Source organism: Eutrema salsugineum, unplaced genomic scaffold (assembly GCF_000478725.1).
Source record: "Eutrema salsugineum unplaced genomic scaffold, Eutsalg1_0 scaffold_5, whole genome shotgun sequence".
Taxonomy (NCBI): domain Eukaryota; kingdom Viridiplantae; phylum Streptophyta; class Magnoliopsida; order Brassicales; family Brassicaceae; genus Eutrema; species Eutrema salsugineum.
Window position 1 is genome coordinate 14,008,024 of NW_006256612.1, and position 19,614 is coordinate 14,027,637.

At 35.5% G+C, this 19,614-nt stretch overlaps 5 protein-coding genes across 8 annotated transcripts; 2 read left to right on the forward strand and 3 right to left on the reverse strand.

The window, feature by feature from the left end:
- Nucleotides 1-100: 100 nt before the first annotated feature.
- On the reverse strand, nt 101-1,503 carry LOC18994322 (non-specific lipid-transfer protein-like protein At2g13820). Its single transcript, XM_006417962.2, has 5 exons — nt 1,098-1,503; nt 881-907; nt 728-781; nt 464-517; nt 101-365 (listed from the first exon to the last, which is right to left on the reverse strand). The coding sequence occupies exons 1-5, from the start codon at nt 1,420-1,422 to the stop codon at nt 226-228; spliced, it is 600 nt and encodes a 199-aa protein (XP_006418025.2). The 5' UTR covers nt 1,423-1,503; the 3' UTR covers nt 101-225.
- Nucleotides 1,504-3,569: 2,066 nt separating this feature from the next.
- On the forward strand, nt 3,570-5,671 carry LOC18994323. Its single transcript, XM_006417965.2, has 6 exons — nt 3,570-3,801; nt 4,111-4,216; nt 4,387-4,428; nt 4,538-4,658; nt 4,808-5,078; nt 5,191-5,671. Exons 1-6 carry the CDS (start codon nt 3,745-3,747, stop codon nt 5,416-5,418), a joined length of 825 nt encoding a protein of 274 aa, XP_006418028.1. The 5' UTR covers nt 3,570-3,744; the 3' UTR covers nt 5,419-5,671.
- Nucleotides 5,633-8,265, reverse strand: LOC18994325 (protein OBERON 1). Of its 4 annotated transcripts, none has more exons than XM_024152476.1 (5): nt 8,105-8,265; nt 7,207-7,529; nt 6,392-6,954; nt 6,259-6,319; nt 5,736-6,163 (listed from the first exon to the last, which is right to left on the reverse strand). In XM_024152476.1, the coding sequence occupies exons 2-5, from the start codon at nt 7,487-7,489 to the stop codon at nt 5,736-5,738; spliced, it is 1,335 nt and encodes a 444-aa protein (XP_024008244.1). In that variant the 5' UTR covers nt 7,490-7,529; nt 8,105-8,265. The 4 variants fall into 4 exon arrangements, with proteins under 4 accessions (XP_024008243.1, XP_024008242.1, XP_024008244.1 ...); XM_006417963.2 differs by having other exon boundaries at nt 7,207-7,586; XM_024152475.1 differs by having other exon boundaries at nt 5,633-6,163; nt 6,392-7,529.
- A 445-nt stretch (nt 8,266-8,710) lies between these two features.
- Nucleotides 8,711-11,201, forward strand: LOC18994324 (vacuole membrane protein KMS2). The gene is made up of 8 exons (XM_006417966.2): nt 8,711-8,960; nt 9,190-9,401; nt 9,512-9,590; nt 9,723-10,010; nt 10,181-10,329; nt 10,449-10,565; nt 10,660-10,839; nt 10,932-11,201. The coding sequence occupies exons 1-8, from the start codon at nt 8,915-8,917 to the stop codon at nt 11,109-11,111; spliced, it is 1,251 nt and encodes a 416-aa protein (XP_006418029.1). The 5' UTR covers nt 8,711-8,914; the 3' UTR covers nt 11,112-11,201.
- Nucleotides 11,202-13,566: 2,365 nt separating this feature from the next.
- LOC18994326 (SEC14 cytosolic factor) lies at nt 13,567-16,829 on the reverse strand. Its single transcript, XM_006417967.2, has 7 exons — nt 16,591-16,829; nt 16,360-16,477; nt 15,731-15,819; nt 15,589-15,635; nt 15,410-15,498; nt 14,628-14,761; nt 13,567-14,376 (listed from the first exon to the last, which is right to left on the reverse strand). The coding sequence occupies exons 1-7, from the start codon at nt 16,693-16,695 to the stop codon at nt 13,711-13,713; spliced, it is 1,248 nt and encodes a 415-aa protein (XP_006418030.1). The 5' UTR covers nt 16,696-16,829; the 3' UTR covers nt 13,567-13,710.
- Between the last annotated feature and the right edge of the window lie 2,785 nt (nt 16,830-19,614).

Genomic DNA, 19,614 nt, shown 5'->3' on the forward strand with positions numbered 1-19,614 from the left:
ATGTTCTTTGTCTATTTTATGAACTTTTCGGTTCTTGGCTTTTTGATGAGGCTCCTTTTAAATGCATCACATTTAATTTGGTTTCGATAAATCTGTAGAAACTCTTTATTGATAGGATATGGGTAACATCAAATAAACATAACTTTAAAACATTATTTAACAAGAATCAGATAAATAGGAAAATAAAGAACATCTTATCATATACATTATGTAGTTGGTCTTTAATCAAAAGAAACTGATAATCTCAAAAGCGAAAGCAAATAGAAGAAGCGAAAGCTTGAGAGAGTGCGAAGAGGAAGGCAACGAGGCTGAAGGATTTGACTCCGTCGGGTTATCTCCGATGCCCGGTTTGGAATAATCCTGGTCTGCTTAATGTCAATAAACTTGAATATATTAGTAACAAATTTTGAGGAAATGCTTAGAACAAAAACATGTCAAGTATTTAAGATTTTTTTTGCTTTACCATCAGGAGATTCTGAACTTGGCGGCGAACTAGTCGGAACGATATAAGCAGGGCCTGCGAGTTGTGTATATTAATTAATAATGAGCTTATGTTAACCACACACAACAAAAAAACATTAAAAAGTATGTGAGCCGGTTCGGGAACAACCCATCTACGCAATGTCAATAAACTTGAAAGTATTAGTTACAAATTACACGAAAAATCTTACTTAGAGTTAGAACGAAAACACTTGAAAGTATTTAATATATATTTTTTTTGCTTTACCTTCAGGAGCTTGCGTATCTGTAGGAGAAATTGTCGGACCGAGAGATGCAGGGCCTGTGAGTTATGGACCAATGAACTTTGTTTTTATTTATATATTAATTAAGCAACAATAAAAGTCTAAATAAATTTGTTAAAACTATCCGAAAAATATACCTGGAGCAGGAAGAGGTGCTGCAGAAGCTGCGAAATTTCAAATATATTTACGTTAAAAAGAATAGAAAGAAACAAAATAACGATTGAAATTAGACACCTTTGCGTATAATAATAACTTATAACTTATAAGAAGTTAAAAAAAATAATAATAACTAAGTCTCTTATTATAAGAGAAGAGACTCGAATTTTTTTTTTGTAAAGATGAAATTACAGATACCTTTGCATTCAACGGGGACACCAGGCATGCCACATGCACGAGGAAGAGAGATGGCTAGGGTTCGGTTTATAGGAATATTGAGCGGCACATTTGCGGTTACAATCAGACACAAACAGTCCATACCGGTTCCGGTTAACGATTTAAGGGCCCCACAACAACCTGTGGTCGGAGAATTACCACCTCCCGTTAAAAAATCCATGCACCCCGAAACGCTAGATAGCATGTTTGGTGAACATGGAGTATTGATTTGAGCAATAATCAGTATTGGAGTACTCGAAAGTAGAGAGAAGATTAGAGCTGATATTAGGAAAATTTTGGGGTGCATTTTGTGTCTAGAGGTTTAGAGAAATTTAATCTTTTTTTTTTGTTCAAGAAATGTATATTGTTTTGTAGAAAATGATATGGTTATGGTGTTATGATTTGCTATCATGCTGTGTGAATTATATATAGTGGAGAGAAAAGGGTACTAAGGTAATTTCGTGAAGTTGGTTTTTATTTTGACTTTTGATGCTCAACTACCTTAACTAACTTTTACCAGAGAAAGCTAGTTTTTGAGTTTGCTTCTTCATTTTTTTTTTCTTAATTGAGTTTAGGTTTGCTTCTCTAACTAAACAAAGGACAGACTATCATAAATGTCAAAGCCTATTCACGTATATTAAGATCATAGTATACTGAATTGTAGACTAAACACAGCACGATTTTCTAAAATCAACAACAACTAAGAAAGTCATAAAGACATACGTGCTGTGTTTCATGAAATCTTTTTTGTTGTTGTTTTTTATAAAACCGATTAATGATTTCGGCGACCGTAAAAAACCCCTAAGATTATTTGATTATATATTTTACTTATTTAAATCAATAACACTATTATGGCAACATACAGTAATGACTAATGGTAGTTATAAGCAAACATAAATTATGATTCAGTTGTAGGAAAATCGAAACCTTATTTTGGTCGAAAAGAAAAAGCAAACATAAACTATTTGCTGGAAATCTCAGGGTCACTTTACTAGTTGTCTAGTTGAGGGGTTTTAGTTAATGTACCCATTTTCTCCGTGTTTGGGATTAAAAAAAAGGGTAACAAAATGTCGTAACCGGTTGAACAAAAAAGGAAGAAAATGTTATAACCACAAAAGTCAAAAACCATTATTTGTTTTAGGAAGTACTTCAAGTTTGTATCAGATCAATTGTGAGTTTGTGACGTGACGATAAAGAAAAGGATTAGACCGTAGCGTGATTACATTAACGAGATGTTGAATGTCACCAGAATCTAGTTTCCTAATTATTTGCCAAAGATAGTAATATCGGCACTTTAGTACTACATAATTTGTTCAACTAAACACAGTACTTCAGATTAATGGGATATAGATGAAGCCACGTGCTTTTAAGTATTTGGGTTGGTCGGCGTTTCCAAAAGAAAGAAAATTAATTTTTTCAAGTTGACAAAGATTTCTTTTAACAACAAAAAAGTTGCTAGAAAGATTCAGAAAATTAGGTTACTTACTTAAATACGTAGTCTAAAAGGAAAATATATGTATATTTTTTGTTTTTTGGTAAACAAGTTTTATAGCAATACAAAAATTTTGATCAATCAAAAGTATAAACTTACGTTAATGCAACCGGTAAGATTATACTAAGAATTTATGAAAACAGATCGGAGAGAACTAATATAATAATATCATGTTTAGGGCTTCATTTTCTTTTTAAAAAACAATAATAATACGCAGACCAAAAAACTAATTCTACATTTTTAGAAGAAAAAAAACATCAAGAAGAAAACAATTCACATGAAACCATTGTACTACAATATTAACATTTTGGAGTTGAGTTTGTTAGCTAACAGTCATTGGGTTGGTTTACCCGATGACTAGTTCTCTTTATGGAATAGAAGTAGCAGTTCAATGAAATTGTTTTGATATATTACTAATTGTTGCAAATATAGAAGGAACTTGTGAAGTGTATTGAACAAGTCCTAAGGATTCATTAATAGCGTTTGACGTTTCGTTAAACCAATGTCGATCGATGCACTTATATGGTTCTAATTAATTTGTACCCATTAGAAAATTAGTTTTATACATGAACTGAGTAGACATATGTTTTCGAAGCTAGAAACTCAAGGTTTTCAAAAAGTATAAGATATTACATAGAACACACCATTATGCAACAGTTGTGCAACTAAATCCCAACACATAGATTCTTGAGTACAGCCATAGCTCAATGACTGAGAGGCTGAGTTTGTTTTCACTAAAGTGCGAATCTACTGAGACACATGATGTCCCAGGCAGCAAAGAAATATTGTATACTGAGACACGATGTATTTGGGTCTGGTTCAAATGTAAATTTTATGAAATATCAGTTATTCGATTTTTGCAACTTTTTTGTTTTATAAATTTCAGTTTTAATATTTTAGTTTGGTTCGATATGTCAAGCAAATTGGGAATTTTCGGTAGAACGTGAAACAATATAGTAAACCGAATAGACCGGATCCGTACCGGTACTTTCGCGATCGCTGGAGTGAGCGTGCTTGTCTATCTACGACGTAATGAGAGAGAGAAGGGTACAGAATTGTAAGTAGTTTTGATCAGGATTCAGGAAGAGAGAATTGCTTCTCGATTCGTTTCTGGGAATTGATTCTTCAGGAGCGACCATGGCTTTGACTGCTTTGAATGATCTCTATTACGTCCTCGCGACAAAACCCGAGCAGGTACTGGTATTCTATTTTTCTCATTTAAACCCTTGATAATCCCGAGCACTAACTCTTTTTTCACGGAGATTCCCCCTCCCAAACTGTTTCTGAATCGATACAGGTTTAATTAGTTGATTTGTTTCTCTGTTGGATCAGTTTTTCAGGATGAACTGTTTGAGAATCGATAGATGCTACTTGTTTTTGTTCGATTTGGCTCTTTGTTTTTCTAGATGTGGAATGGCACTAAGATTGAAAAATGTGTTTGATTCTCTGAATTTAATTGTTGATAATTTGTGTGAAAACTAACTCTATCCTGCCTGTTTTTAGGAGAAGATCACTCCCGAAGAGTCTAGTGTCATTGTCTCGTGCCATCTCAAACTTTTGTGGACTGCTGGTTTTGCGTCTGGTGTAGGAGCAGGCTTAGGCTGGCAAGGTTCGTATTCCTCTGTAAACTATCGATTCATTGGGTGACCAAGTTTCTTACTTTAGTGTGGAGTTTAGCTTTCCCAAATGAGGAGAAAATTTTAGTCTTAACCCAAATCTGTAAGAGTTAGCTTTCGTTTCCTCTTCTGATTTGATGCGTCTCTGTGTGCTTTCTTTCAGTGGCGAAACGGTTGAAAATGATGAGGCTTTCTATTACAGGTGGTGAGTATTTTGGAAATGAATAACGATTTCTCCACCTCTCTTTGTTTTTCGACTTTGATTACATGTTTTATTACCAACTTTGTTTTGAATGTTTCAAATCGACACGCAGGAGCGGCTATGGCGGCTTTTGCTTTTGCTTGGGATCGGGCAAGCTCTACAACTGCAGTTTCATGCCTTGACCATATCCTTAGGCAAGATGCAACTCGAATGCAGAAAGAGCTTGTGAATGTGTAAGCATCCGATCTCGAGACTTGTGGTCTTATTGATTTCTTCTTTAACATCAAGCAGATTCTTACCTTTGATGGATCTTTTTATATAATGCAATATCTGCGCTTGATTCTTCTGTTCTTGACTTTGCTGACGTTTTGCCAAACTACAGCTTAATCAGGTCCAATAGAGGTGAAGATTGGAGATGGCAGCTTATGTGCAAGCATTTCTACCCTGAAGCTATTTACAGTGATCAAGGAGACAAACCTCGATTGCACTGGCGTAGACGAAGCACTTTCACAGAAATTGCCTCTTCTTATGATGATGATGTAAATGAAGCCAAACCTCAGAGAACCTACAATGGCTTACCAAACCCTCGCAGTCGAAGCACTTCACATGGATCTGATGCTTCAAAGACCGAACCAGTGCTCCAGAACAGCTCTGTGAGTACTATCGTATCTTAGTTGTTAATTCCAAAAAACCTCTGCAAATGAGTGGCATCTGTCTGGATAAGAACCGGTTTTCCAATAATATAATTGAAAATCTTGGTTTCAGGGAAATTCGGGTGGCGAAATGGTGGAAGAAGAAGATGCTCTTGACTTTGTATTTGGTGATTCAGAACCAACGGAGAGCTCGTCAACTGGTGCGAAGGCTGCATCACTTAATCTGAAGGCTTCAGGCAAAACGCAAACTCGCAAACAGAAAAGAGCTCTTCGAAGACAAAGAAGGCTTAAAAACCGTGAAGCTTCCACTAATAATACTCCTCAGTACGAACTTGCATAGGCAAGACGAAAGAATAATGCATGTTTACTCGATGATTATCACGATGAGTTTTTCTGGGTTTCTGTAAGCTGCTCCAAGATTCAATTCCAAATTGTCATTTTGAATCCCATTTTATGAATGATTATTTAGTAAGAATATGGTTACTGAAGCTTTTAAGATCTTCATGGTACCTTTCTATGAACTGTAAGCAAGGTGATTGTGAATAATGGTCAGGCAAAACTCTGATACACGAAGAAGAATTCAAAAGAACTTAGCAGACAAATGTTACAAGTAATAACGAATGTACAGTTGTAATTGTTGCTTTGCTTAATAGATTTTTACTCCTCGATGTTTAGATGAAAGTACTCCTCAAGAATTCCTCTAGGTGTCCTGCCAAATCCCTTAGCTACTTCTTCCATTTCCTTAAGCTTTGTGACTTCTCTTCTAATCTGATCCAGTCTCTTCACCACATTAGTCATCAAGCTATCTGCATCAGTACCTGATCCACACCTCGATAGCTCTGACTTCTCCTTCTCAAGTTGCCTATACAGATCATCGAGACATTCTTTTTGAGCATAAAGTCTGGCTTCTGCAATTTGATACTCAGATTCCTGAGCCCCTCTCAGCCCCTTTAGAACGTCACGGATTTCTTCCTCGAGTTTGTGCATCTCAGCCTCATGATTGAATGGCATGGGCTCGATCGGTGTCACGTCTTGTAGGCTTTGCAATGTATCATTGCCTTTAGATTCTCCAATGTCAGAGAAATCTACAGCCAAAACGAAGATGACATGGTATAATGAACATTAAATCATCTTCCACACACAATCACAAAGCAAAAGATCGTGTGATGAGGGATATTACCTGACCATATGGTTGGTGCATCATCATTCCAAAGATTTTCCAAGCTCGTGCCGCATTTAAGCTGCAAAAGATTAGGCTTTTAAGTTTCAGGAAAATCCAGTAAATACTCTACATCTTACACAGTACATCGTACCTTGATGACCGTTGATTCGATACAATTCAGCAGTTCCTTAGCATTGTCTCTTCGTGAGCCTCGCAGGATACAAATACCGAGATTCAAGATCTTTTCCACGTCGCCTTGATATTCTACAGTCTGACATATTTCGAGGAACCTGCTAACATGTGGAACTAAGTCCTTTCTGGCGTCACATCGCCTGCAGTAGTATTCAGCATCCAACCCAATGCTACCTCCAATGGTTCCGGCCACGTAAGCTCGAAGAGCACAGTTAATATGAGCAACATGTCCACATATATAACCTTCGGAAACCACAGCTTCACATTTGACATAGCTATAACCTTCATGCTCTAAGCTTATTGATTTGCAGCAAAGGATGCAACAGCAATCAGAGCAGAAACTAGGTTCACTACAACAAATGTTACAAGGCATTGCGGGTAAAGGTTTGGTGTCACTTGGTGGCATCAAGCTCCTGCATTTGTCATTACCAGCCTTACAAACCACATTATCAAAACCGTTCTCATGCATTGGATCTTCATCTGAGCTATACACTGGCACTAGACACTGCTTCTGACTCATGCCTATCAAACAGAAAAGAATATCACAATGCCAAGAAAACAGCTTTTCGTTCAGAATGTTAAAAAGTGATTCATATAGTTCAAAAATTGTAGAAACAAAATACAAGCAATAAGAGATAACAGGAGTTCTGGATGTCCAAAAAACATCCATAAAGAAAGGGAGGGGAAAAAGTCCTGTTGGAAATTGTATATATTCTGACTTCTGAGTATAGCATATAACATAGGTGTAGAGATGTAGAGTTGAATGAACCTGACCATCTGTACTGGGTATAGTCCAGGTGAAAGAAGCAAAGAACTTGCGAACATCTGCTTTAGGGAAGGCTCGACGAATGTAGCGTTCAAGTGAGAGCCTGCTCCTAAAGGCGTTACCTCTCCGCGTCATTTCAGTATCTAAACCCGGGAGATGCTTAGGAGGATATAAGTACCTATCCTTAAAGGTGCCTCTACCGCCTACTCTCGGTCCTACCTTCCAACTCCAAATATCTCCGGGCTTAGGCCAATTTTCAGGAGCATAAGGTAAACCTACACCAGATTCCATTGGCCTCACTGGCCTCAGCAGAAGGCGAACCGGTGCATCTCTGTTACTTTGATCAGGAGTATCAGTGTCCATGGAGTCCATGATATAAGATCGGAAACTTGAATACGAACAACATGCAAAACATAGAAGAGAATCACACTCACACATAATAGTATAATACACTAATTCACACTGTTTAAGCTATTCAATAAGGCATATAGTTCAGTTCACATAAAGCTTGAGAGGGCTACTAGCTTACAATTTGCTTCATTGTCCAATAAATCATAGACACTATCAAGCTTCGTATTAGCTCAATAATGAATTTCTTCAAAATTAAACCACGAAATGGTGAAAATGAAATGTTTTGAAGTTTCAGGGCAAATATTAGTCTTCCGGATACACATTATACACAATCTAAAACACGACGAACTGTGATATGATATTCTGCATTGTGATCCAAAACACATGTTAATTTTTTTTTAACCCAAGAAAATATCCAAATCCAAACGAATGAACAAAATTATTAGTTTAAAACAAAAAAAAAACGAGCTTCCATTTCTCAGTGAGGCAGAAAGTGCACATCAGGCACACGAAATCCATATATTCCGAGGAGGAGAAGGAAGAGAGAAAACGTACAATCTCCAGCGATCAATTTCCGAAGATCTCAACTATGGTAATTTCTTTCCTCCCCCATGAAACGACAATGGTTTAAGCTAAGGGCCGTCGCTCATACTCGAAGTCGAAGGAGCTGCATTTGGAATTGGATGAAAGTCGAAAGAAGAGACAGCTGCAAAAAATTGGACCTCGAAGAAGGCAAAGTCAAAAAATTAATTAATTATAGGGTTTTAAGCTTTTGAACGTAAAATCTGGATCAATTTGATCAGAATTCACGATTCCAATCTTTGGGCCGCTCTTGGACTTGTCTTTAACAGAGAGTTTGACAAAAGATGGAGAGAGAGAGAGGTCACGTGATATTCTCGTGCGAATGGAAAATAAAACAAAAAGTCAGAGCGTGTTATCCCACTCGCACCAAGTGCGCGTTGCCTAATTCGTGGGTTATAGTCCATCAATTTTGCTCTATTTTGGTCTTCGATTGCTCTTCTAGAAATCGGTTTGTCAAATAACCATTAAACCGGCGATATGTACCTATTACCGGTTTTCCCGTCCCAGATTGTTTCGTCACATCCAACAAAACGAGAACCTGATTTTGGTCGCACACCGTTAACATAGGAGAAGCCAAAGATATGTACTTTTTTTCTCAACGAGATCGAGACTGATCGACCCAATTCCCAAACCCATCGGAAAAAAAATAATAATAAATCAATGTTCATCTTCTCACCAATCCTCATCTGATTATCTTTCGCATACATCTCGTAGAATCAGAGACCAGACTCAGTTGCATAATCAGTCCTCGGGTTTGATTGATTCGTAGCATGCGAAAGAAAGATGGGTTCTGGAAAACGTGCTTCTTCTAGAAATCCTGCCATCTCAGGTGCCCTTCTTTTAAAATTTGAAACTTTTAGTTGTTTTCCCTTCTTTTGTAATTGCTACATTGTCTTTAATCGATGCATACGCCTGATTATCCGATTGATATGATTAGACACAAGTGAATTGGTGTTTGATTTGATTTATAGAGTTTGAGTGTTTTGTCTTAAACGATATATGTAGCTCCTTTAACCTTTAGCGATTAAATTAGCTCTATGGGTTTTTTTTTTTTGCAGGTTTGCGTCAAAAGCATCAACAGGATCTAGAGAAACTGACATTGACCTCACAACCATTCAAAACATTTACATTCTTTGTTGTTGCTGTTTTTCTATATGTTAGAAGATCTGCCTCCTACCTTCTTGCAAATGTTGGCTGGCTTTTGCTCTTTAGTACCATTCTTGTGGCATTCTCAGCTATTCTTGTGACCTTAGATGGCCCACATGTCAAGGTAAACAGATTCAGACTGTTCCTGTGTGCAGCTTTAAGTCATGAGTTTCCTTAGTTTTATCTATTTAGATGAAGAAAATGGTAATATCTCGTAATTCTTTCCACGTGCAGCACCTTGAAGAACTGTCTGACTACGTCAGGTTTGGACTGTGGTGGATTTTTTTAGGTGTTGCATCATCAATTGGTCTTGGTAAGAATATCTTTCACACTCACGAGGCAATTCTGTATCAGTTTCTTATTTCCGGTTTTTTTTTTATCACATGCTGAAATGTTTTGGTGAATGCTAACATGATCTTCTTTTCTCTTTGATTGCTGATTTCAGGATCTGGTTTGCATACATTTGTTCTTTATTTGGGTCCTCATATTGCTTTGTTTACCATAAAAGCAATGACATGCGGGCGGGTTGATCTGAAAAGTGCTGTTTATGACACAATTCAGTTGAAGAAAAGTCCTTCGTGGCTTGATAAACCTTGCCACGAGTTTGGCTCCCCAGTTTTTTCTTCAGGAGTTCCTCTTAGCAGCATATTGCCTCAGGTTCAAATAGAAGCCATTCTTTGGGGTTTAGGAACAGCTTTAGGAGAACTCCCTCCTTACTTCATCTCAAGGGCAGGTGAAAAATTCAATCTGAAAAAAAAGAAACTCAAAGATAACTCAAAACTTACTTGATGTTTGTAGTTTATTGTCAACATAGATATTATGGATCCGGTTTTAGGAGCTTCTTGAGTTTGAGCTGTATCGAACAGAGACAGTAATAATTGCTAATGCTCTGGCTCTGTGCAGCAAGTCTTTCCGGTGGCAAAATGAAAGAATTGGAAACATCTTCTGGTGAAGATAATGGATTCATTGCTAAACGCGTAGATCAGATCAAAGGCTGGTTATTATCACACTCACAATACCTCAACTTCTTCACAATTCTGATTCTTGCTTCGGTACGTTTTAGATGCGCCTTCTGAACATTTCAAGGCTTACAGCGACATTTGTGCATCTCTTTTAAATTCCATAAAACCTATGATGCGCTTATCGAAATTGCATTCTGCCTTATATTCAGGTTCCTAACCCATTATTCGACCTTGCTGGAATCATGTGTGGACAATTCGAGAAACCCTTTTGGGAGTTTTTCCTTGCGACGTTGATTGGAAAAGCAATCATCAAGACACATATACAGGTTTGTGTGAGCGTTTCCATAATACTATTGTTTTGTGTCACTGCCCTCTCATCCTTAGTGGTTGATCTCAAAGTCAATATTATTTCTTTTGCAGACAGTTTTTATCATATGCGTCTGTAATAATCAACTTCTTGACTGGCTAGAGAATGAGGTGATATATATTCTGAGCTTTGTGCCTGGTTTTGCTTCCGCATTGCCTGAGCTCACAGCAAAACTCCGCTTAATGAAAGACAAGTACTTGGTTGCTTCGCCTCCAGTAACTTCTGATATCAATGTAACATACTTTTTCATCTCTTTCCTTAGGCCATTACCTTTTAGCATTGTTCTGCATTTTGAGGTTTTTGGATGACTGTTTTGTTGATTCAGGTCAAGAAATGGGATCTTTCTTTTGCATCGGTGTGGAATGGGGTCGTGTGGCTGATGCTTTTGAATTTCTTCGGCCAGATTGTGACTGCAACTGCACAGAGATACCTCAAAAAGCAGCAAGAAGAAGAACTAGATGCCTTGACCAAGAAGTCGTCGCTGAGCTCAAAGAGATCTAAGTAGTTAAGAAATTTATTTATCTTTTCTAACTTTGGTTTTTTTTTTTTCATAGTTCCATATGATTGTGGTTCATATGTTTCTTCTTATCTGAGAACAAGACAAATGTGTCCAGATAGAAAGAAAAACGTAGAAAAAAAAATGAAAGTTGAAAGGAAGTTCTAACTAGAGTAAGGATATGGAATTAAGACAAATTCTAGTTTTCTACACAAGTTTTTCCATAGTTAGTTTTTCCATACTGCTCTCACGTCACGCAATCGTTTTCGTTTTTATAACCTCTACATTAAAAAAAACTCCTTACTAAGTTATCGAATCACCCTTATGGATCGTGGATAAGACAAATGAACCAAACGTACCCATAGATTTGGAACGGTTGATCTGTTGACTTTTATTTTGGTGTATGTTATATAGTTGACTCTGATCAGTGATCAGATATGGAATATACCGATATACCGTATACGGTATGGTCCACGTACAAATAGTTATCAATGGATTATAGCTGAATCTAACGGTGGTTTTAGATGTTATCATGATGAATTCACTTTTTTTTAACAATTGTAATTAATACCGTACGTAAAAGTAACAGAACTGGGATTATTTTATACACACAAAAAAATTATTAACAATCTCGCTTAAGGTAGGAGATAAAGATTAGTGTAGTTCACAGTCTCTTAAATTTAAGATTTTTTGGTTGTCAATAAATAAAATTAACTAACAACACGAAGATTAAGATGCATCCAAAAGAGTTCATTTTTTTCGAATTTGCCAAGACCATGAGCTTGTTAAATCGAGAAGAAACTAGGGTCTTAATAAAGTCGCAATTTAATGTTCCTTAAATTACTTGGATTCCAAGTTTCTAGATGATGCAAGATCCAGCATTGGACATTTATTTTCAGATGCAGATTATTCTCACTTCTGTCTCATAGACAAATAAAGTTAATCAACATTTAACCAATGACATAGTAGTGATGTCGACCCAAAAAAAGGGTTCGTCCGAAAGCTAAAATCCTGTATAATGGCTAAGAAATTTACTTAAGTTTTTAAAATTTTGGCTAAGAACTTCACTTAATTATAGTTTCGTTTAAAAGACGAATTTTACTACAAAAAGTAACAAACGAAAGGGACAAATGAGAACTCATTACTGCAGAAACCGACAAAGAATAAAAGTCGAGAGGGTAACCAAAAAAATCTGATCATCTGTCTTTAAATTATTTTTCCCATGCGAAGAAGACACGGATATCAACAGTTAAACAAAAAGAAAATTACCCCGAAAATTATGCAAGAAAGGGCCAATTAATTGGCCTTATCGACAAAATAAAAGTATATTTGGATAAAATTTATAGACGTAAATCCAAATAGAAAAAGCCTAACCCAAGTTACGTCATCTCACTTCACAAATGTGATTTTGTATAAACCTTGATGCAATGGCGACAATTGCTCCAAGACATATTAACTCATTTCTCTATGCATATATAAAATATTTCTTACTAAGATTAATAATATAATTTTGCTTACAACAATAAACCTTATATTCTAACGCAAGACTATGCATATACACACAACCGCTATAAAACAAAAGAAAGTCCACCTTGACCTTTTCAATCAATTATAACATTATATATTTACTAAGTTGACACATACTCCTAACAAATGTTGTTGACACTCGCTGAGTAAGGTAATGTCAAACCCATAATTCTCATGGCTTATGTATGTCTTTTCTTTTGTGTTAAACTTAAACTGTTTTGACAAAGAAAAAGAAATCTTTTAAGTATATATCTACAAAAAAGTATGTATCTACAAATTACGTACTCAAAGCTTCTTTTTTTTCATAGCTCAAAGTTTTTTACGAGGTCCTCCTCCATTGGAATTAACTCTGACTAAATAACTAAAGTAGGTGAGGTGAGTGAATGCATTTTAAAACTTCAAAGATATCTTTGTCTGTTAGCTAAAACAAAAGAAACAACTTTAACTGTTTACACTTTCTTTTCCTTTTTTTTACTACTATAAGAAGTGTTTTAATTTTCCCAATCGTCATCAATTGTTTTGTCAACGGTTTGCTTTTTTTTTTTGATTTTTATGATTAGGAAATAATGGGGTCACATGTAGGTACTTGTATGAATCCTCTAACAAATAAAGAAAAAACAGCAACATCGCATGTTCTCGTTTGAATTTTCCCGATGACCCATTCTCCGTCACGACCACGTTGTCTTTTCTTCTTCTTTCTTCCCCACTTTTTTAAAGAAAGATTTATCCAACCCGAAGACTTTTTTTTTTTGCATGCTTATCCCGAAATGTGCCCATGGTAATTATTAATTAAATTATCATCTATTAAAAAGCTACTAAAGGTGTTAAAGTTCAACTAGTTAACTTGATACAAATCATTCAAATTTCAAAGTATACTACTTAATCAAATCGCGGAACACATTACACATTTGAAATCAAACCAATAGAAAATGCTGAATAAATAAACAATTGATCAAAATTATTAGAAATACATCTGACGAACTGTGATGATAGAAATAACAAACAACAATGGAAAACTTTCATGACAAAATGACAAAAGTTATATACTACTTCAACTTCAAGAGGTGATGATTTTCATAAGTTAGAACCGTTGTGATAAAGACACGTGGCGGCGTCTAATCTGGGAAGAAACAATAGAGACGAGACCACCGAGTGGGGGCCGCATCTTTGACCTATAAGTCATCTCATCGTACGGTCTACGATAGAACTTGAGGAAAGGAACAAACGAATCTCGCGGTTTCTCACTTTTGCTGACGTGTGACTCTCGCCGGAAGAAAATCGCCGGCGATTGGAAGAAAGACGGGCGGGGTATCCGCGGGTCACGGAGGGTACCGATAGAGTGACGGTCTGTCGTCCTAGCTGGCATCGGCGTGGAAGCGAAAAAGCTCCTCCTGGGCCCACCAAACGGCTCGCTTCTAGCCGCCGGCGACGCGAAGGAGAAAGAACGCGCGTTTAGCGGTGAGATGTACGCGCCAGTGGGTCCTAGTTTGGATGATGACGTGTCGGTCAGCGTGAGGCACCATGGTTTGACCGTATCGAGACCGTCGCGGGATACGGTGAAGGCGAACCTAGAGGATGCGCAAGAGCCGATCTTGTCCGCTGATTTTATCGATGACGTGTCGAATCGGAGGGAGGAGACTCGTGATGGGTATGCAGAAGAGAAGTCGTCGTAGTCAAACGAGTCTTGGAAATCTAGCATCGATACAATCATCGTGGCCGTTGATAGATCCACGAATGCACGAACACCCTACACGTGAGCGTAGAGGATTAGTATTTCTGACTTGAACTCAAAAAGTCTTGAGTTATACTACCTTTAGATAGGTGAACTAACACTTTGACTTGAGCATAAGTAAATTCAAATTGTCTATCATTTATAAAAAAATATTGTGAGTTTAAAAATTCATCGCATTATGTACATTTGTATAAAATTATCTGCAACTATATTAAAATCCATCGCATTATGCTTACACCAAAAGAAATATATGGCAAATTAATTACCTTCCAAAGGTACGAGAAAAGAGAAGGAGGGTCGATGACGAATGTTTTGAAAAGGCGACAAGGATAATACTCTGCAACTATTTTGAGTGTAGTCACGAGTATGTTCACGAAAGCTGATGCTGATTTGAAGAAGCCTGCGATTTCAAAAACGTGGGAGATATTAATATTTGCATATCATTTAATTTACGGGTGGACAAAATAAATAACTGAATTCGTCGTTATAAAGACTAATAATTTAGGTGAATACCACTTGACCGTAAATGTGAAAAACAAGCGTATAAAAAAAATCGCTACTATTAATAAGAGAACAAAAAAACGACGAAATGAAATTAAGAAAAGGAATTTGTACTGAGGAGTTGCAGAGGATCAAAAGAGGAACATTTAATGAAAAGCTAAAGGGGTACTATCAGAGTTGAGAAGTACTGCAACTGCTGTAGAAGCTTGACATAAGTAAATGCCAATAATACCCTTAATAATTGAGAGTGTGTGACCGTGACTCAACAGGGACACTACGGACTTTTAGAGATCGTTATCTCTCCCACTTTCCTGCCGGAGTTCCGACATATTCCGGTCCCCTATTTTTACCAAACTCCCTTTTGGTAAAATAGACATTTTATGTTTTGTTTTCACTCACCGTGACAATATTTCCATTGAGGTTAATAAGACAAAATAAACAACAGTTGCCTATATTTTGAAAATTTTCACTTTTGAAAAAACCTTTTTTCCATATTAATAAAAAAATGATAATGGAGTTTCTATAGCAAAAGATCATCAGAACTTACTAGCATCGAAAAGGATGACAAACTCTTCGACGTTCCTTGACATAGTTGAGATTGCCACCTCCAATGTAAATACCACCAAACGAATCAACCTATTTAAATTTTAAGAAATTATAAATTAAGTTTTTGTATTTGCTTCATATGTTTTAATATCATATTATGTATGGGTCATTTATACTTACTGTTTCTGCGTATGTAACTTCTGATAATCTTGTTTAATGCGGAAAACCTTCAGAGAAAACAAAGTATTAATATGTATATGTTTTTTGTTTGTATAAAGAAATTTATCGAAAGAAGAAAAAAAGGGGAGAAACATTAAGTTACCAAAACGGGTCTACACTCGTCGTCAAGACCAGCAACGTAAGCAAGACCTTCAGCAAGCTCCGCCGTGAACTCATCGGCGATCAAGCTATCTGTAATTATTATAAGATAATAATATATGATAATTTTAAAAAGAAAAAGGCAAAACAGAATCTTGAAAAAATTAAATAGAAGAGGTTAAAAATAAGTGGGTGTCATAATGAGTGGATATTCACTTTAACGCTCGATGTTCAAACATGGGACACATCAAAACCCGAGAAAAGCAACGAAACGTCTGCTTTCTAATTTCTTTCAAAGAAAAAACAAACGTCTGTTTTGTAATTACACAAAAGAAATACAAATATCAAAACTATAACCACTAACCAGTCTATCATCCTTTCGTTTGATTATTTTAAAACTTTAGTCCGTTTATCGAATAAAGCTTAAAATGTAACGTACGATACGCGTGTTCGTACACGAATAAAAAAATACGTGTATATTAGCACACAAGAATATCGTGTAAAGAACAAAAATACAAGGAATATATATATAGATATAAAGCTGCAAATATACGTGCATCCATATACATATATATATATATACATCTAAAACATGTATACAGATACATGTAAAATTTAAGAGAGAGATTATACCGATGCCAAGAGAAGATCTCCATGAAAGGCAAGACCTTAACTGTTTAGCTGCTTTCTTCACATTGTCTCCTTTAGTCCTCAAGAATCTACCGACACAAGCTCTGTTACAGAACTTCTCCTGCAATATATTAACCCGACAATAACAAATTAAAATCAAAACTTTAATATCAAAAAAATAAAATCTATTAGATTAATGGAAAGTTCAGTGAGATAATTAGTTAGTAAACAAACCTGTTTAAGAGTGAGAGGAGAATGTTTACGAAGGAGATGAAGAACAGCTTCGACTTTGTCGTTGCTCTCTACTGTCGAATGATCCTTCTGCTCTTTCTTTCCCATTTCGAGATATCAATCCCAAAGATATCTCTATTTTTCTTCTTTATTAGCGAAAGATATTGATTATTAGCCCGTTGCAACAAATATTCCAAGCTTGTTCTTCAAGCGAGAGATAGAGAGAGAGAGAGAGTGGGAAAAAGGAGATTTTGAAAAAAATGCAAGTGATTGAATGGTGAGAGAGAGAAAGAGATTCCCTTGTATATATTTTGGGAATGAGATAACGGGAGCTGACGCCGTTAACACTACTCGGTCAAGGTCACGTCTTGAATATTTTATTGCTAGATTACTTAAACTAGTAAAAAGATTGTTTGTCAACAGGAAAAAAAAAGTGAATTCTTAAAATAATATTACTGATTTAATATTATTAATTTTATCCTTGTAAGAGGAAGAACATGAATAAACCTAGGAATGAGAAAGAAAATATTTTTAAAAAAGTAGGGAAGAAGAAGAAAAATGAGGTCAAACGGCGTCAAGAGTTTTTAACAGCTGCCCGTTGGAACAGGCATTATTACAAGGATTCGTCTTTACTTAAAACTCGTTGAACTTTCAATAGTTTGTAAAAGCAATAAGATTGATCACATCAATCTATCTTTTTCCGCTTGAAATTTATGAATCTTATTATTCGTACAAGAAACATGTATGTATTCTTTTCTTTTTTTTTTACGTCTACTATAAGTCTGCAACAAACATATTATTCATTTCTTATATACTACAAGACTACAAGTCTACAACAAACGTTTTTTTTTTTTTGACAAAACAACAAACATATTTCTTGTTAGGTTTTAAACAAATATGTCGAATCCGAGCAATTCCAATTACTCCATAACAGTTGTGTTATGTCGTTAAGTGTAACATAATAAAATTGCATCTTACATCAATATTTAAGGGAACGTCGTTTCAAATACACGCTAATTCTGATGAATATCGTCTTGCATCAAAATATATAACATCATTGTTTAGATGAAGATGGTAAAAACTAAAACTAGAAAGGGGAAGAAATCTACAAATATCTTTTTTTTTATCCCTTTGATATCTGATACACTGTTAAACACCTATATATATAGGAAACATGAAACGGTTAATAAATAGGTTGATTGGGCAGGTATCTCTCGTGCTATGAATCGGATTTAATTCCCAGCTCTTTTGTCCCCGCCTCCCCGGTGTAGTAAATACGCATATTTAAGATTACACTTGACTTTTACTACTTAATTTTTAGTTTATTAAGTAAAAAAATACGCATATTTAAGATTACACTTGACATTTAAAGAAATTAAATGCCACCACTTTAACCTCTCTAAAGAAACAACAAACAACGACAAAGAAAAAAAAAACAAAAGGCAAACATCGGACTAATTAAATTTTACTACAGTTATACTCCTTTGAAGTAATGTGCAAAACTCCAGTAAGTAATAGGGTTATGAATTATGATATTTCACACCTAAGAAGGTTATTAAAACATTTATCATATCCGTTATTGATATAATATATTTTAAGTGAAATTAGATAGTAAAAAGTTGTTTCTAATTAGATTGAATAATTTTTAAAGTGTCAATTGGCTACATACGGTCGCATTTTGTTTGAAACAAAAAAAAAAATATTATCGAAATTGAGAGAGTGATTCTTTTTAGTTTTTGTTTTGAAAAACTGTTCCAATAAGTAGGAGGCAAGCATTTTAAAATATTGTTCCAAACAGGTGGAAATTGAGCATCAGTAAGGATGGTTTATAGACGGTATTTGGAATAACTTTTTATATAAAAAGGATTGATAAAATTGGCATAATCTCTTATTGTAGATAACATTTTAAGCTCTATGTCATTTGTAACCGAATGATTTTTCTTTGCTTTTCACCTATTATTCCTGCTGCCACAAAAAGATCGGCCAGTTCGCAACCGTGTTTCCTCTTTTAATAACGAAAACCTAACTTGTTTTGCCCATTCCATTTTACTAGAGAGTTAGTAATGGATAATAAAGAAAAAAAATCAGTGCTATTCGGCAATTGATATGATATTATTACTAATTAAAGTCACATGTTTATCGACTGGTGAGACATAAATATTGTTTCTTAACGTTATGGACAAAATTGATCGCTAGTTTGTTTTGGTTGCTAGTACACCAGTTGAGCTACCGGTATCGAATAACAAATAAATTATGTTAACTTATATACTCGAGTAACTCGACGCTTCAGTAATCTAGCGGTTGACTGGTCTCGGTTTTCAAATATATAAAGATTAACTCATGTGTGTGACATCCATGTAGCAACCAAAAAAACCCACTTACATTCACGTTGATTCTACAATGGCTTGTAATGAAGTACTATTGATTTTATTTTGTACATGCTATAATCTTATTAAGCGAGAAAAACAAAATCTTCACTTATTCTAAACTCGACACATCATAGCTTGTTTTCTGAATTCTGTTTTAATAAAGAAGGAATAGCTTAAAATTTCAACTTCTATAGCTGATAGCTCTAATCAAACGGTCAAGCTTATTTGATCTTGTTATCATCACTCTGTTTTGATAATGTATAAAAATGGGAATTAGAGATCAGTAGACATTTAAGCAAATGAATTATGTTTGTGAAACTGTTCTAGCACGGCACGGACAGTTTGTACACTGAATTAATAATTAAAATAGAGTATAATTCTACAACGTTCCAAATTAAAAAGATTAAAGTTTGGTGATATTTGATAAGAATACAAAGGTTCATTAGCAGGAAGTGTAAACGACATCTCAAAAGGCTCTGTCTTCGACAGCCAGCAGCAGCAAATCAAATATTCGTATCAATAAAGGTGTACCTTCAAGAGTTTAAGGAGAAGGTAGTGGCCTTGTATTTTTTTCGTTTTTTAAATAATTATTCTATTCATATCGGCCATGAGAATTCACATCAATATATATTTTGATTGATTTTATCGTCTCTGAAAT